A 19,133-nucleotide genomic window follows, 5' to 3' on the forward strand; every position below is an offset into this window, starting at 1 on the left:
GTGTAATGATGTCTTCCCTACATGCAGGATATCCCCAGCACCGGCCTGCAGAAGTGGTACCCGCTGGAAGGACGGTCACACAGGTCCAACATCCAGGGACAGATCAACCTAAAGATGTGGCTCTCCACCCGCGAGGATAGGTTAGAGATTACTCCTTTTTTTGTCTGTGTAAGGGAGAGGTTTAGGTGCTGGTATATGTGAGGGGTGACAGAGACATGTGTAGAGGGTGTAGGTATATTCCTGTGTGTGTGGGGGGGGGGGTGGTGTTGTTGTCACTACCTGTTTGTTGGGGGAAGAAATTAATGTGTGGGTTGCTTATACTTGATGGGATAAGTACCTATGTTTTTCGGTGGGTGATCCTTCTGTGTACAGGACATAATCAACCTTTGCGTAAGAGCAGGCACTTGTGTGTTAGAGGTAGAGGCTCGCGTTTAGGAAGTAATTAATTGAAGGGGAAGGTGTCTGTGTGAGGGGACAAGTCCCTATGTGTACTGGAAAGGTTCATTTGTGTGTATGGGGCATGAATCTATTGTATTTATACTGATATATGAGGAAAGGTATACTAGGGAATGGTATACTAGTGTGTTGAGGAGAGGTTCACGTAATAGAGAGAACAGTTACCTGTATGTTGGGGAAGGTATGTGTGTATAAGGAGGTAGGTTGGTGGAGCAAAGTGGGGAGCAGTTACACGTATGTGGAGAACAGTCACCAGTGTACAGAGGGGAGGAGAGGACATGAGTGCAGAGCAGGGCAGGGGGAGCGCTGAGGAGGCTAGCAATTCCCTAAGGGGAACAAGGGGCACTGGATCATGGTCATTTTATTAAATCTAAATAAAATAGATCATGACTATTACATGTGTACGACAATTACATTGCTGATCATTTAGAGGTATTTCTCTTCTCTCTCTCTCTCTCTCTCTCTCTCTCTCTCTCTCTCTCTCTCTCTCTCTCTCTCTCTCTCTCTCTCTCTCTCTCTCTCTCTCTCTCTCCAGAGGTAGATCGGAGGAGGAGGCGTGGGTCGAGGTTCAGCAGCACGACCAGATCGTGGCCATCATCCTGCTCCATGAGCTCAACAAGTTCAAGGTAAGTCGTCGCTTTTTAGCTGAGCTGAACGTCAAAAACACCTGTCCGAGGTTCCTCCTCACTCCACCAGGAGCGGGTTTTCGCAAACCAAAGACCATGGGAGGAGAAAGTAGACAGACAGGCCACGATTATTAGCATGATGTAGTTATGATTGCCCGTGTCGACTGAGAAGGGGAAAAAAATCTAGCAGGGAGGTCAATACGCTTGAGAGGACGGGAATTTCGCCACACCGTAGCTTCCTGTCTGGCCCAGGTGGTTTTATTCATAAAGTCGCGAACGCTCCGTCAAGTCTGATCTCATTTTCTACTGTTGATGCTTCGTTGTCCTTGAGTCTTTCCTCCAGTAGGAACTAGTCCTCCCACAATCCCCGACCTTACCCCACCGTGATTGTAATAGGAACAAATTTCTAGTCCTCCCACAATCCCCGACCTTACCTACCCCAACTTGAATACCATCACAGTACGTTAGTTGTAAATGTGTTTATGTGTTTAGATCTTCTTCAGTTAGTGTGTCAGTTTTCTTATTGTTGATGTATTTATACTCTAATTGCCAAATTATCCAGGAGAAAAATCTTTAATTTCTCTTTTATCTCAGTATCACGTAATGGCTATATGATGGGAAGAGATGCGATCAGACTTTCTTCACGCTTTGAATGTCATCTTTGAAAATCATTGAAGATAACATCTGTTATCAGCACAGTGAGAGCAATTCGACAGCGTTCTAATCTAATTTCCAGGTTCCTTCCGACTGGCAAGTTTTTAACAATATGAGTTTAAAGTTTTACAAAACTTTTCCCCTTTTGGTAAATTTCATATTTCTTTTTTTTTTTAATTACTTAAAAGCTTGAACCGTTGTAAACTTCGACGAAAGACCAGAGTCATTGAATTTATACTTTTGTTTCTTTCGTTTGAATAGCCGACGCTGTTGGCATGTTTGTTCACGTCTTGCTAGAGGCGAAGGGGGGGAAAAGTCCGCGTAGTGGTTTTAGGAACAGAGGAGAGTGCAGGGGCGGGGGGAAAAAGGGTGTGCGAAAGGGAATGAACTTGGAAGAGAAGCTTGTGTGCAGAGATACTGAGAAAAAAATAAAGAGGCTGGGCGACGAATGGCATAAAGTAAACGAAACTAGGGAGACTGGGGGAGGAATGTGAGTTATTCAAGCCAATGGGGTGGGTGAGGGGGAGCAGAGATCCGAGTTGCACTGAGGAGTGTGCGCAGAGAGAGAGAGAGAGAGAGAGAGAGAGAGAGAGAGAGAGAGAGAGAGAGAGAGAGAGAGAGAGAGAGAGCTCTACTGTCAGTGAAGGCAAAATGGATGTGCTTAATCGTATTATTCACCCAACGGTAGTGAGGGTGGATGTACTGGAGATGAAATGCTTGGAGACAATATGTCATGTCAGAAAGGTGAGATCATGTAAGAAATGACAGTGTAAGGGAGAGGTGTGGTAGTAAGTTGGGTATGACTGAGATAGCTAGATAGATTGTACTAAAATGTTTGGACATATGGAGATGATGAGTGAAGAGAGATCGCCTGAGAGGAAATATGTGCCAGAAGTGGAGGGAACTTGGAGGAGGGGAACATTGAAATGGAGATGAAACGGTAGAATGAAAAAGAACTTTGAGTTCTCTCGGGGCCTTAACAAGCAGGAGATTAATAGACGCGCTTAGAAGATAGGGGATTGGAGCGACGTGGTATACAGCGGTTGAAGTGTCATAGGGCTGACCCAAGGTATATGAAGTGATCAGGGAAAACCCCCGGGAAGGTCTGTGGGAGTCTGGTGGTGGACAACAGGGGAGGGCTGTGGTCTCCGTGCATTATACATGACAGTTTGGGAGGAGTGGAGGTGAGACCGTCCTTCATTTGTTCCCGACGCTACTTCGTTGCGCGGGGGAACGTGGAAACCAAGGTGGCACCTGACCCACCCGGCACCTGAGGAACAAGGTGGCACCTGACCCACCCGGCACCTGAGGAACACAAGGTGGCACCTGATCCACCTGGCACCTGAGGAACAAGGTGGCACCTGACCCACCCGGCACCTGAGGAACAAGGTGGCACCTGACCCACCTGGCACCTGAGGAGCAAGGTGGCACCTGACCCACCTGGCACCTGAGGAACAAGGTGGCACCTGACCCACCCGGCACCTGAGGAACACAAGGTGGCACCTGACCCACCTGGCACCTGAGGAACAAGGCGGCACCTGACCCACCTGGCACCTGAGGAACAAGGCATTCGTTCCGGACTGCGGTCTGAGATCGCTGTATTTGGCACATCATAAATGGAATTTCTCAACACGTCATCCAGTCTATATACATTCCATTATTAAGTCATAGTAATATACATTTTTCCAGTCACACAAGATTCCGCAGTTAAGTTCTGTGAACTTGGTCAGCACATCTGTATACAGAATTACTCTACTCCACTTTCTAATCAGTTGCCCGACCATGATCTCTGATATGCTTGAAACGTCAATGTTGTTTTTAGATACGTAAAAACCACTTGGAGGTAGTCATATAACGAACAACCCTTACTTAGATAACGTTAGTGGTGTAAGCAACCATTCCATGTCGCCAACGCATATACGTTGGTGTTACGGAATGATCATTAGAACACACGTTTAGCCAACACAGATACAGTTTTAGAAATAGATCAGAGTCTAATGTATTTTTTTAGACATATGGGAGATCATGAACATATCAAGGATGAACACCTGGAATTGTCTGTGGTCCGACTACCGCGCCCTGGTTTCGAGGGCGGGCGAGTCCGTGTGTGAATCATGGTCAACAACGCTAACTACCACAACACGGAAGCTCATATGTGTGTGTGTGTGTGTGTGTGTGTGTAAACACTAACGAGGACCAGTAATCATATTTGCTCGTCTGAAGTCCTGCTAACGAGGCCTTGGTCGTTTACCTGCCCGTCTGAAGTCCTATTAAGGGGGAGGCCCTTCCAGCCCAGCTGCTTTCCCTGAAGTTGTCCTAACAAGTCCAGGTTGTTACAACCCGAAGAGACAATAACCGAATGATAAACATTAATGATTAAGACAAATATAGAAAACTCATCCTAAAACTAAAGTTTTTTCTCAAAAACGAGATTAATCGTGCATGAATGAGTTACAGGTGTTCAAGATATTCGTCATCGGTTGTTAAACACAACCCCTAATAACTGACACCATTTAAAGGTCTTGGGGGGACTGACGTACAGATAAGGATAACCAACACAACCCCTCAATAAATGACACTATCTGCAGGTCTAAGGGCTGCAGGTGCGGCCTGTGGCTCCCTCCCTCACTCATCCTGCTACGGTGGGGATAGGGTGGAAGGATAGTAAGGAGTAGGGTACCAGGAGGAGGACGTGGAGGGATGGGAGGAGAGAGAGAGAGAGAGAGAGAGAGAGAGAGAGAGAGAGAGAGAGAGAGAGAGAGAATAGCACTTTCATCGTGCCTACTTATGTCGAGTGGTACCATCTTACTTGCCTTTGTTAGATGGTATTGACTTTTGTTGTGTGTCACAACCTTACCTACCATGTGTTGGGTTGTACTAACAAGCTACCAAGGCTCTGTCACAACCTTACCTACCATGTGATGGGTTGTACTAACAAGGCGGCCTCCTCCTCCCTCCCGCCTTACCTGCCCTATGTTGAAGAGCAGTGACAAGACTTTACCAGCGTTCCCACTTGAATTGAGTGGCGATAACTGTCGGTATGGCTCAGCGCTAATGAGGCCCACGGTCCTCACACCCACCTGCGTAAAGTGGGAGAGAGAGAGAGAGAGAGAGAGAGAGAGAGAGAGAGAGAGAGAGAGAGAGAGACAGACAGACAGACAGACAGACAGACAGACAGAGAGACTGAGAGAGAGAGAGAGGCGTAGTTCCATACGCTGCAAGGCACGAGCAAACGACGACCCTCCTCTCTCTCTCTCTCTCTCTCTCTCTCTCTCTCTCTCTCTCTCTCTCTCTCTCTCTCTCTCTCTCTCTCTATCTATCTATCTATCTATCTATCTATCTATCTTTCTTTCTCTCTCTCCTCCAGCGTACCGTTGTTGATTATATAAAAGCAGTAATCACACAGGAACTTTGCGCTGGTAAGGAAATTTGTGAAGTGAATTCGAGGACCAGCTAAGTTCGCCGGACTCGTGACGTAATGATTGGGGGCTCGTGTTGCTGATGGCTTTTTTGTTGTTTTGTGTGTATTTGTTTTAGGTAAAGTTGTAATGTAGAATCGCACAATTACTGGTTGTTATATAGATGAAAATAACGTACACGAATATCTCTAAAAGAACGTAAGTTTTGTACTACCATGGCTGAAACCTCGTAGTCAATTGTAAAACTGTAATGTACGTGCATTCGGCATATATATATATATATATATATATATATATATATATATATATATATATATATATATATATATATTCGTACAGACCCGACAAATGTAGGGTAAGGTGTCAGATCTGGTAATAATGTTAAGGTAAAGTATACCGTGTATGTTGAACTACTTTTCATTTATGACTTATTCTTAAAACTGTGACAAAAATACTTAATTTGTATGAATGAACAGTATCATAAACACGTTGGCAAAACGTACTTGATTGAAATATATAAGTACGATACTGTTGTAATAGAAGAGTCGAGAATCTTAACGCCCGTATTCCAAAGCAGTTATCGTACGGTGGTTGCTGAAGGGGCCTTTTGAAATTAGAAATGATAATGGCGCTCTTTTCGTACCTATCACAGCGATTTTAAATAATGTAATATATGGCAACATTAAAAGTAATAAGTGCTTCTTCCATCCACCACTGCCCTTGCAATCTGCATTCCCTCTTCCATTGCTGCGCCTCACCTAGCATGACCGTTTTAACCTGCCGTTCGAAACAGATGCTCGAAACAGTGTTGTTTGTCATTGTGATCGCCCATACCGTGGTGTTGATGGGTATTGCTGCCACGCTCTAGTATCAAAACACAACGGGATAGCATCAAATTTAGACCATTATCCCAAGTGGATCAACTCCATGAAAAGCAAACCTTCAGTGGATGAACTAAAGGAATGAAGTAGCCATAGCAAGTGTGTCGCAAGCAACAGTTTACAAGAAGTGAACCTACACGATCGTCCGGTGTCAGGCGGTGTACTTTGCAAAACCACACCTGCAGACGACCAGCAGATCCTTGCGAAGGTGGCAAAGGATACCACCTCTTATGCTGTTGCTCTCCGAGGATCACCCTCAAGTCCCAACTGTCTAGTTCGACAACACGAAAGGATCATCATAAACCCTGGCGTACATCATACAACGTCTGCCAACTAGGAAGAAAGAAGAAGAGAGACCGTATGAACGTTTAGGCTCAGGTTCGTAAGGCGCTTCATGAACCACGATCGAGCTTTGGTAAGGGTTTAGAAAACCTTAGTCGATCTTCACGGGTTACTACGCTGCTGGCGATCAAATCAGACAAGGGATACTACGCTGCTGGCGATCAAATCAGACAAGATACTCCCAGCAGAACGTTTACGAAGTCGCCACACTGGGGGCGCCTCATCACCTGCAAACGTGTGAGGGGGTGGATCCATGTGAGCGGATTAGGAGAGTGTGGTATAACTTTAGTTTGTACCATGGCTCGTACCCTACCTAGAACGGATACACTATGTGTGCAGGTGAGACAATTTACGTTGCCATGGATGACAATTTGTGATTTTTTTTAACCAGTCCGTTTCCTCCTTCGTTGTTCCCTCTTCCTCAGTGCCTTCCCCTTACCACATATGGCCCCCCTCTCCATCCCACCTCAACCAGGTTCATCCAACCTCACCACCCACACGCACACCTCTCCCTCCCTGAACCCAACTTATAACCACTAACATCCAACCCCGTCTCCTCCCACTCCACTCCTCCCTTTCCCCCTTCTAACTGTCACGGTGGCGAGTTAATCTCATTTGCTCCTTATGTCATTGTTTAAACGCATGGCTGACGTTACAGGGAAACTTGTTTTTCTTTTTTGTTTACTGTGAATACATGACAGGTGTAATCCGTTGCTGAGTTACTGCCACAGAACCAGTTCAACGATCATCTTTCATTTATTCACTACTCCATCTGTCAACTATTAATTGTATTTGTGTATCACAGCATTTATTGATACCCTATACATTGTATATCACAGCATTTATTGATACCCTATACATTGATGATGTAGTGGATAGGAATCGAACATGAAAAGGCTTTGCTTTTGGGGTTGAGACGAGATAGGAAAGGGATGGTAAGGATTGGGGTGGGGGGGTTTATGGCTTGGGGGGACCTCGTTTGAGTGACAGATGCAAGCTTGATCGTACGTTTGGAAGCGAGGTTTTTACAGTGTTACCAGATCTTATACCCTAACAATTACTTGTTGGTTGGGTCGCTGCGGTTTTTTGTTTGGCAGACAATAGCTACTGTACTGTTATTTGTGGAACTGCCAGATATAAATATATACGCTTCGCAACAATGTGGACCCAGCCTAATTATGATTATGGAGGTATGACTTAATCCTCACTTCTCTATCACTGCTTTCTAGACCAGCTCCTTCCTCTCTTGCCTCTCAATCCATTTCTTTCCCTCTGTTCTCTTCTACTCCCTCTTCCCCACCCTCTTCTTATCATGCCTTCCTCCGTTTCTCTCCTTTCTATTCCAAGTCCTTTCTGTCCCCTCGTTGTCTCTTTCTTCCTTCTTCTTCCAAAACGTAACAGAATTTATACTGTTATAACGTATTGTTGATGTGCATAAAATTTATTTCCTTTGGCCGAGCAGTGGAAAAAGGTTTGGAGAAAGACGCGAAGACGCGCACGATTTATGGATTCACAAAAAGATTGAGGAAGGAAGTAAACAGGAAGACTTGTGCAAGATTCTGACTCAATTTAGCGTGTATAGAAGACTGGTGAAAGCTGTTGAGAGCTTTTATATTGGAAATAGTGCATGTATGCGCCAATGCTGTGTGTTGTCACCTTGGCTGCTTGATAGTTTCATGGCTGGGGGGTGGGGAGGGTATGGTATATCTAGCGTTAGATGGAAACGAGGTCAAGTGACTGTGACACGGTACAGGATGGATGAAGTTGCGACACTTGTCGCATGGGGATGACTCTGTGTGTTAGGCTGAAGCGGATGAGCGGTTGAAAAGAGCTGTGACCCAGATGGAAGGTGTGTGTTCATGTGTGTGTGTGTGTGTGTAGGAGGAGGAGGAGGAGGAGGAGAAAGCTGTATGTATATGCAAGTGAAAGTAAGACGTTATTTAATGAAATTGAAGGGAAATCACATTCTGAAGATCAGTTTGCGCTGTGGATAAGATTGGAAGGTAAGGATGAGTTTTGATACTTTAAAGCGAAGTTTAGTGTGGATCGGAGCTGGGCAGCTGAAGCTGAAAGCAGTCATCCAAAGGAGAAAAATGGGAGTAGTCTGAAGGCACTGTTGAATGGAATGAATTCAAGCATTCATTGTTCAACAAGAGAAACTTGCATGAAAGAGTACACGTCCTAACGCTCATAGATGATTGTGTAAGTTGGTGAGAAACGGTAAAAACAAGAATCAAGAGCGTTGCCGTTGGATGTGTGATATATTGAGAGAATTAAAAGGATCGGCAGAATAAAGAATGGAGATGTTCAGAAGGTGGTGTGGTGTGAAGATAGAGATTGAGAAAGTCTATGATTGATAATCATTTAGAATGGAATGGTCATGTCGTAAGTATGCCAAAAGACCTGAGATGGTAGAGAGTTCCAAAGCTTCGAGGTGCTGGGAAAGAAACAGTTTTCAAAACGGCCTACCATTGAGTTGCCGATGGCCACACAGTAATCATGTGACGCAGCAGCTTGCCCAGTATTAGTATGGGTTGGGGATGTGTGTAATGATGTGATGGAGGTTGTATGTATGTACCTGAACCACTTCATTGAATTTGGAAATGAGTAATGACGATAGATGAATATATAGTTGATAGATAGATAAATGAATAATGATTATTACTTTTATGCTCACAGATAACATAGATGATGTCAACATTAATTCTTTTGTTTCCCTTATCTCTGATGCGATTATAAGAGGACTTAAAAGAAGTAAGGTGTGGATGGTGAAAGAAAATGAAGACAATAGAAGGAAAACGGTAAGGAAAGAGAAAGAAAAGCGGGAATATTAAGCACAGATTCTGTGTTAACGTGGAATACATCAACCCAGGATTGTTGTTCTCCTTGCGCAATGCTGTCCTCTTTGTTTGTCCTCTGTACATACATAATATCCGAATGCTCTCACAGTAGCGGGAAAGAGCATATTTGATGTGATTAATTTTCAGGGGGAACGGGTGTCCCTCAGCCTTCAGGTCAAACTTTCACCCCAACCCAAGTCTACTCCTGTCAAGGCCGTGGAGAACTATAGTATGGTTCGTGAGGTCTTAGGTTCACACTGGACAAAGTTTTATGTATTTCCTTTTTTTTTTTCAATTAATCCGCGATGGCAACAACGTAGGATATTGTTAACATCCGTGTAAAGCTACGAGTGTAGTGGTAGTGGTGGTGGTTCTGTGTTGTTCAGTGCAGTTGAACGGAGGTCGCTAAGTATCAATGGAAAATATTGAACAGAGGAACCGGAGTGAGAAGTGTGCTCTCAAGGTTCTATATGGTTCAACAGTGACGCCCCAATGTTACGTATGGGTGAATAATAGTGGTACCCCAGTGTTCAGCGAGAGTGAACAGTAGCACCCCTGTGTTCACTACAGCTACACAGTGGCACGGAATGTTCATGTGTTTTTTATCCTATGTTTCTGTATGTGTAAGATGTGTGAACGTGTTTGGCAAAATTCATGTGTGTGTGTGTGTGTGTGTGTGTGTGTGTGTGTGGTGTGAACCGACCCGTACATGCATGTTCGTTACCCATGTATGGCCTAACCTTCCAGTAAACCCTTTGGCATCCTACCTCACTGAGAACATCCCTCAGCCAGGCCAAGGAGCACCAGCGAAGGTCAACACTGCGGCAAAATTTGGAACTCCCGCATCTCGCGCCCCGACTCTCTCTCTCTCTCTCTCTCTCTCTCTCTCTCTCTCTCTCTCTCTCTCTCTCTCTCTCTCTCTCTCTCGAGTCTGCCATGAAACCCGTGTCATCTGCAAATAGCAGTAGACTCGCCTCCCGATGACCACCACCATCCAATCTCTATGTAGTAGTCCCGCCTCTCTCTCTCTCTCTCTCTCTCTCTCTCTCTCTCTCTCTCTCTCTCTCTCTCTCTCTCTCTCTCTCTCCCCAAGACCCTCGCATTTACCTACCCACCACCACGCCCTTTGGGCAAGTTAAACAGCCATGGTAACATCACAAAGCCTTGGAGAGCTTTGGTTTCGCTGCATTGTACATGACTAGTAACTCGAGAACTGGTATGAACAATTGAGGCCATTTCTCGCTTGTTCCTGGCGCTGCTTCGCTGCTACATTGTGAATTGATAGAATTATTAGTGGTAGTAGTAGTAGAAATAGCATAGCTATTAACATTGTTATTATTTATTGTTATTATAGTAATATTATTATTATTATTATTTATTATTATTATTATTATTATTATCATTATTATAATCATTATTATTATTATTATCATTATTATTATGATTATCATTGTTATTATTATTATTATTATTATTATTATTATTATTATCATTATTATTATTATTATTATTATTATTATTATTACTATTGTTGTTGTTGTTGTTATCATCATTATCGTTAATATTATCATTATTATTATTATTATTATTATTATTATTATTATTATTATTTCTCAAGTGAACTTGAGAGGTGATGCACAAAACAGTGGCGTGAGCAGTATCACCTTGCAGGATGACACTGTGTCATGGGACGGTGAGCTGAGCGCAGCCGCCGAGACCATCCTCCACCAGCACGCCATCCAGGGAGACCTGACGCAGCTGCAGCAGGCGGTGTGTCGCTGGCTAGCTGTGGCCAGAACCCACACCAGCAAGCCCCTTGACCACCGCATCCTTCATAAGTTCCTCCTGGCCCTCCACGACCTCTGGGACACGGAGACTCTCAGCAAAGAGGAGGTGAGTAGCGCGTGAGAGTGTGTGAGATGATGAAACATTTGCATGTAGTAACTAGGGTTGGGCACCGGGGTGTGACATGGGGTTGTTTGAATGTTTCTGTAAAGAAATTCTGGTTTTCTTCTTTTGTAACGTAATATATATATATATATATATATATATATATATATATATATATATATATATATATATATATATATATATATATATATTCCTATGAGTCCACGGAGAAAATGAAACACGATAAGTTCCCAAGTGCACTTTCGTGTAATAATCACATCATCAGGGGAGACACAAGAGAGAAATATAAGTCAATTGATATAATACATCGAACAGACGAAGCTCGGACGCCATTTGGTAAACATGCAATTGTCCAAAACATGTATATTAATCGACTTATATATATATATATATATATATATATATATATATATATATATATATATATATATATATATATATATATATATTTATCTTCTTCAGGGGCCTGGTGGCTACTGAGATATCAAAACATAATTTTGCTTTTAGGTCGACATTCGGAGACACGTGAATGATAATTGGGTCATCATCTGTCATTTCCGGCCGCCTTTAATATCTCGATTCCTGATAAGCTGTTGGTCAGTTGTTGCTGGGGCGACTGTGGCGGCAGTGTAGTGTGTGGTGTACCGGGAGCTGTGCTCGATCAAGCGGCCACAGAACTCTGAAGTTAGTCCATTGCGTACCCGTGGCAATCCGTCGCATTATCTTACGTTCTGAAGCATGGGTGTCATGAAGTTCGAAAACCATAAGAATTGCTTAACGAAATCGTATTCCGTGAATGATGTACGAATATGGGATTTATTACTAAAAAAAAAAAAGATGAGTATTTGTGATAGAAATGATATATGTCAGATTCTCCACTGAGTAATATAAATCCAGTTTTAGGTCCAACCTTGAATTAAAGAAAAAAGAAATAGGTTCTGAGAGTCTGAGGAGGTGGAAAGCCAGCATTCTAGCTAAAAGTGAGGCAGGCAGGAATGGCAAAAGATTTCCAAAGCTTATAATGATACAGGGACACAAACAGACATCACAAAGGCGCACATCATTCATAGCTAATGGCCACACTAGTCACGTGACGCAGTCGGTGGCTTCCTGAGTGTAGCATTGTCTTAAGTAATGTACCAGAGGATCGCAAACATAAGCTCTCGGGAGCAGAAACCTACTCGTGAATGTTTTCGTGGTTCTCATCCCCTTTGTCTTGTTTACGTGCAATCCAACACCCCGTCGACACAATCAAGACGTATGGATCCTGACGGATTATCTTATGTTTCGAGCAAGTACATACGAGCTCCGCAGACTTTATAAACATTATTGGCACTTACTTACCTCTGGGCCCAGCGACTCGTTCCCTCAGAATCGCTGTGACATTCTAATCCCCGTGACCCATCAATTATTCCTTGGCATAGATTAGTTTTTCCTTTTGGACTTTTATGAACCTTTTGTTGCCCGTCCAGAAGGGGAAATGCGTCTTAAATATGGTGGACGACGAAGCTGTAAACCCAGCCGAGTCCACACGTAATCTGGAAGCCTGAAAGATTTTCTTGTGTTTGGTATGTTTCCTCCCCTTCTGGACCATCTATTTAAGGTACCAGAGATGTTTGAAGTGCCTCAGTTTCCTCATAGGATCCATTGAATTTTGTGTGCTTTAAGACATTCTCACTCATTTGGGCAAAGCCAAGAATATAAGTGAAACTATGAAATCTTGGAAGACGCATCTCTACTTGGAGCCACAACGAACGTCTGTCGGCGGCAAATAAGTTGTAGAACAGTGTTAGGATCCTCGAAGCAACGGAGAAGCGTGTGCATTACTTATGAAAAAGATTATCATTTGAAGAAAGTTGAGTCGTAGGCATTCTTTATTGCTTCCTGTTGTAGGAGACCGTCTAAAGAAGATCCTGTAGGACCTGTGAGCTGGTGAGGCTACAGAGTTTACGGACTTCATCTCCGACTGAACCTGTAAGGCATTTCAAACTTAGACAAGTAATTCACGCGGTACCTAAAGTAAATTCTTATCGTCTCAATAACTGATACAGTTAGATGTGTCTCACTCCACCGTATCTTTGTAGAGGCTTACACGAGGGCAACTCTTACGAAGAGACTTAAAAGGTAAAAAGAGATTTACTCCTTAGCACAGGTACTTGGAACTGCTTAGACGGTCTGGTCTAAACTAAGGCTTTTAGGCTCAGGTACTCGAGTGGATTGATCTACTTCCTCGTCAGTTTATGCCTCTTCAGCTTCGTCTCTATTGAAATACCAAATAGATACCTGGCCTCGCTGAGTGGAGTCTGAGGTACTCGTAAAGAGACTCTCGTTCACCGTCTGAACTCTATAGGCTATACTGATCAGCGTACTATATCCACCCACGGCAAAAGGTCCTCCCCTAACTCTCTGGTTAGGGTTCCTTCCTCTCTCCCGTCCTCCAGTATGACATAGGGCGATGCCTTGCTTCGTAAGGAAGTGAGTGAAGGACCTCACTTCCTTCCTTCCCAGTTGCCCATTTCGTTTCCTCATGAGTATTTCATCGTATAGCTAAGCCGTCTCTACTCTCGTTTGTACCCTTGGTTTTGCTCCTCCGTCACCACTGCGTTGCTATCCACAATCTGCGTACTTACAGCCTACAGTTGCCACGCTATGGTTAATGCCCATATGTTTGCTCTAGGTGAGAGGTTGTCTTCAAATACGCAAGTATTTGGTCCACTCTCCTCCAGATACCCTAACAGTGTCCTTTGCTGTGAAAGAATTTATTGCCTCGTCAGATTGGATCTAATCGCATTCATAATGGAGTTGATCATTCTTTCATTTCGTCCAGTGTCGCTCTATAAGGCCCAACATCCACCACTGTCGACACAGCGTGGGTACTTCGAAGAAATCCAGATCTTCGTTTTTCTCCAAAACATCGACTACAGACATGCAACCAACGGTTCGCCCTAGTCAGAATTGATGGCTGATATTAAGTAAAAGCAGGATTGAATATTGCCAAGCGACCGCCACGCTCACAGCCACAAGTATTATCCAACTGGGAGACGAAAAAGAAACAACGCACGCTCTGGGGGATCGCAGAGACTCACAAGAAATACACAACACTCGTGTCTGCCCGGCATATCTTACCGACGGTCGTAAAACTTAGATCATTAAAACAAACTTTCCGTAGAACCCTGGTCAACCGGCCGTCAGGGAAAGTGAGGGAGGCACTAGTTAAGACACTATATATATATATATATATATATATATATATATATATATATATATATATATATATATAGGCTTTGCTGCCCTGTTGTGAGAGGGAAGTCATCGTCTTGTGTTGTTTATGCTCTCTCTCTCTCTCTCTCTCTCTCTCTCTCTCTCTCTCTCTCTCTCTCTCTCTCTCTCTCTCTCTCTCTCTCTCAAGCAACTGCCAACAAGCTGCATCGCACCGTGCAAGAGAGAGAGAGAGAGAGAAAAAAAAAAAGAGGCACTCGCGATAGCAGTGAGCATAGTCAGTATTCAAGAACAGTTCTTTGTTGGTGTCTTGGTTAAGATACATGACAGCTCCTCGTAATGTCTACTCGAAAAAAAAACAAAAAATTCCATTTGATCTCGACATCAAAGGCTTTGGTTCTGATAGCTTTCATGTATAACATTTTATCTATCTTTAATTTCAACGCTTTGACAGATCAGAGAATTAGGAACGTGTGAATATTCACAAGGAAAGCATGACGTCTGTCCATCATTAATACACAATGAAATTAACATTATGGGCTATTGTCGAGTCTTCAGTCTCGGCCCTAATTTTAGATGCTCCTTTGTTTGTATGACAGGTTTGGGACCGAGTACATACGGCATTCTCCGTTCTTTATACGTAACGTAAAACATATAATAGATTTAGAATGGTGTAGGGAAGGAAGTGTAAAGAGTGTATATAAATACATGAGAAAAATCATCCCAACATCATACTGTAAGAGATGATAAATAATTGACGTAAATAAACATGGCAAAGCATCACTTTCCTCCAGTTGCCAAAAATATGAAAAATTCATGTTGTTGGTATATATTTATGCATTTCATTCCCAGCATCACTTCCTTCCCCCAAAATCCATTCCATATTCATTAAACATTTTTACATCTACATTATACATCACCACAGAGGAAAAGAAGGCGATAAATATAGATTAATTTTATAGAGATGGCAACGGTGTCGATCACAGCTTGTCTTCCCTAACCGACCGCCAGCCCGGCCGGCCGCTCAGCTATCATAGCTCAACGCTACCGACTCGCCTTCTCCACCCACTTGCCAGCACAACGTCTCAAAACTCACCCTCAAATTGTAGCCTTGTAACAATGCGATGGCAGAAGACACATAGACTTGATATAAGCTGCTGATTTGTGTTTGAACCTACTCTGTCGAGTGAAGCTTTGTTAAAAGTGTGAGGCCAGAGCAAGAAGAGGAAATACAAAAAAAGAACAGTTTGGTAAATGTGACAGATTCTAGATTGGTATCTAACAAAAGACTCTTACCTATGCTTCACTGCCACTGAGTGTTGTGCAGAAGCCCTTGGGAAAGGGGTCCTGCGGTGACACAAGAACCCCTTTCAGAGAAAGGTCCTGTGGATTATGAATTACATAAGGATGTGTAGAGTCAATTCCCCGGCTGACCACCACCACCCGCTCGCCTCCCCATCCCTTAGCTGACCCGTTCTATTGGCTAGGTTTCCCCGGCTGACCGCCGGCTCAAGTTTGATATATTTATAAACATCATAGATTCATATCTACAGCGGAGCGGTTGCAAAAGGCACATCTCCTGACGTAAAATGATAATATTTGCCCGAGTATGGTTCATTGAGTGAAGTTTCATTGAAATATCGCTGGTACGTTACCATTTGTTCATGTCTTTTTAGTTATTTTTGGGCATTAGATATTTTCTATTGTTCCTTTACGGTGTTAGGCTCATCTCTATAGTATAGTGTATAGAGTCTAGTGACTGTGATTATTATTCATGATAGTCAGTAGACTCTCTCTCTCTCTCTCTCTCTCTCTCTCTCTCTCTCTCTCTCTCTCTATATATATATATATATATATATATATATATATATATATATATATATATATATATATCCCTGGGGATAGGGGAGCAAGAATACTTCCCACGTATTCCCTGCGTGTCGTAGAAGGCGACTAAAAGGGGAGGGAGCGGGGGGCTGGAAATCCTCCCCTCTCGTTTTTTTTTTTTTTTTTTTTTTTTTTTTTTTTTTTTCCAAAAGAAGGAACAGAAAATTGGGCCAGGTGAGGGTAGTCCCTCAAAGGCTCAGTCCTCTGTTCTTAACGCTACCTCGCTAATGCGGGAAATGGCGAATAGTTTGAAAGAAAGATATATATATATATATATATATATATATATATATATATATATATATACTCTTTGTTTGAGAATTCCTATACATGACTGGCAGCTGGTCAAGCGGTGCCACAAAACGGTAATAAATGTATCGGGGAATGGTAGATGGTGCCAGAAAATTGGCCAGTGATGACAAAGGTTTCAAATACTTTGTCAGGGTCTTGGTTACTGCCTGATGCGATGTCTGGCTAGGCAGGACCTTATGTATCTTTGAGATCCTAATCCTTATACTTACTGTTTGAAGCTGTTTTGTTTTTTCGTGTACTGGAAACCTGAGCAACAGTATCGTGTGTTCGCTGTGCTATATAGTATTCTTAGACCCAGTGCACTTTGTCTCTGTAATATGGCGTTTGGTGACGATTCCCTTGCAATGTATGCTAGAAAAAAAAAATCCCTTTCTGATAACTATTGTTCCTCTGGTATTTCTGTACTCTGCTTTAGTGTTATTGCAGTTTTCTCTCTTTGAATGTGTTTGTGTTTATAATGTATCATATTCGGTAGACTCTGTATATATAGAGATGAGGAGGAGATTTTATGTCAAAATTTCGGCTTCGAGAAAGATTTCAGTCCTCAACAGGTTCGAAACGCTTGCATTCGACTACGAAAAAAAAAAAAAAGAACAAGAACTGTTTGTGCAACATTAAACCAGATTTTACTCGTCTACTAAGTATACCAAAGCTGCAAGAGGGATTCGCTTTATGAAGCTAGCTCAAACAAAAATTGGCAGCTTTTAGGGAGACACGGCTTTTGTTACCGCTGTCACCAATCTAAATCTATGATGATCTGTAAATCTAAATTTTCTTTTTATGTTAGCTGAGGCGGCATGGGCAGCTGAAGCATAAAGCAAGGCCATCCCATTACTATATATATATATATATATATATATATATATATATATATATATATATATATATATATATATCCTAGCCTGAGCCAGGTACTCATTTTATTGACCAACCCCTAAGGGTGAATGAACAGCTGGGTTGACTGGACCGACTGCCACAACCAGGATCCGAACCTATACGTTCGACCCTGGGCGGGAGGCCCGTGAATGCATCACGGTCGGGAACGCTAACCGATACACCACGGAAGTCCATTACTAGCATACGCTTAAGTGGAGAGGTCAGTGGCTTAATAACCGGGGTGAAGGCCAGTAGCTGGTGGTGGTGGCGCTCAGGCGGAGAAGCATGCAAGCAAGGCTGCGTGCGCGTCCTCCCTGCTCAGGCGGAGAAGCATGCAAGCAAGGTTGCGTGTGCGTCCTGGCGCTCAGGCGGAGAAGCATGCAAGCTAGGCTGCGTGTGCGTCCTGGCGCTCAGGCGGAGAAGCACGCAAGCAAGGCTGCGTGCGCATCCTCCCTGCTGTGCGTATTTGTTCATCAATAATCATTACCGCATTAGCATCTTAGTTGGATGGATCAGGTACATAGAGCCTTTCCTAATACCACTCATGCATGCTGTCAACCCGATTCCAAGTACGTCAGAGTGAGGCGCAGACTTTCGTACCTACAAAAGCACCTACTATTTTGTTGTTTTTCATAGACCGTCTTCCTAGAGTATGTGAAGGACGTGTTGAAAAGTTGGTTACAGTTATCTTCCATAGATTAAAGATGATGTAGGTAAGGAAATATTTAAAAAAAGATATATATATTTCAGTAGAAGAGGGATGATATAGCACCAAAGAGCTCATCCCGACAGGATTCAAACCCATAGAAAATCGACTACCTGCTGTGTTTTATGTACATGAGCATCCCCCTCGTCACTGATAGTCTTGTAAGATGGAAGAATCATTGATGAAGAAATTATTGACGACAGTCTTTAGAAAGCCAGTTAGACACAGAGAATGCTTGGTTGTAGGACAAAACCACACCAAATTTAAAGCACGTACTTGCAAACAATTTTCTTTTAACTATCACGTTTCGTAGAAATTATATTTCTCTTACTATTTAATGCCTTCTCTTCCCTGTTTGCTTCTTTTCTTGCACTTCCGTCTCTCTATCACCTATGTATAAAAAGCTTTATAGTTCACTAATGTTAGACGCGAGGGAATTATCATATTTGATGATGTTTAGCGCGGCTTCACCGTCCGTACGGTATGCTGACAGAAGAATAGTCACAAGAGTAGGACTTGGTAATGCGTTTGTAGAAGTTTAGTGAAGTTGAGTCCTCGGTCAACAGTCGAGCGGATATTGAATTAAAAGTTAACCTGGATTCTGTCTTATGTCAACTGGAGGTCCGTCTGTGCAGCCTAGACGGAATAGTAGTGTTCGTTGATGGTATTATGAGTTACATATATATTCATCTGTAGGGATTTTTACGCTAAACATACAGACTCCTCACCTTTAGTTGTTCATATACAATTGCTGTTGGTTGATTGCCTCTTCTTCGATGAGCCAGTGACTGGAAACATGCGTGAAAGTGTGTGAGGACTCAACGTTTGACTACACTTTTACCAGATAGATTTATTGTTACTCCCGAGAGCTGATAGTCTTAGGCGTTTTGGCTATGTTCAGCACGTGCAGTGCAGTGGTAAGTCAATAACTCACGCTATGTCCATCAAATATTGTAAGATTTCAAATACACGCAGCCGTAGTTACGTGGGATAAATGCTATATA

The 19,133-nt window shown here is 43.0% G+C and overlaps 1 protein-coding gene across 5 annotated transcripts in view; it reads left to right on the top strand.

Annotated features, from left to right (window-relative positions):
- LOC139765626 (BAI1-associated protein 3-like) overlaps positions 1–19,133 on the top strand; it is a 463,094-nt gene that overhangs the window by 365,235 nt on the left and 78,726 nt on the right. For all 5 annotated transcript variants that reach the window (XR_011716708.1, XM_071693318.1, XM_071693310.1 and 2 more), the window contains 3 exons: positions 28–140; positions 992–1,082; positions 10,890–11,111. Coding sequence is in view for 4 of the 5 variants with exons in the window: in XM_071693318.1 (XP_071549419.1) it covers positions 28–140; positions 992–1,082; positions 10,890–11,111 (426 nt within the window). In the remaining variant the exon portion in view is untranslated. The remainder of the gene's footprint in view (positions 1–27; positions 141–991; positions 1,083–10,889; positions 11,112–19,133) is intronic.

The sequence above is a fragment of the Panulirus ornatus genome, chromosome 4, assembly GCF_036320965.1.
Source record: "Panulirus ornatus isolate Po-2019 chromosome 4, ASM3632096v1, whole genome shotgun sequence".
Classification (NCBI taxonomy): Eukaryota; Metazoa; Arthropoda; class Malacostraca; order Decapoda; family Palinuridae; genus Panulirus; species Panulirus ornatus.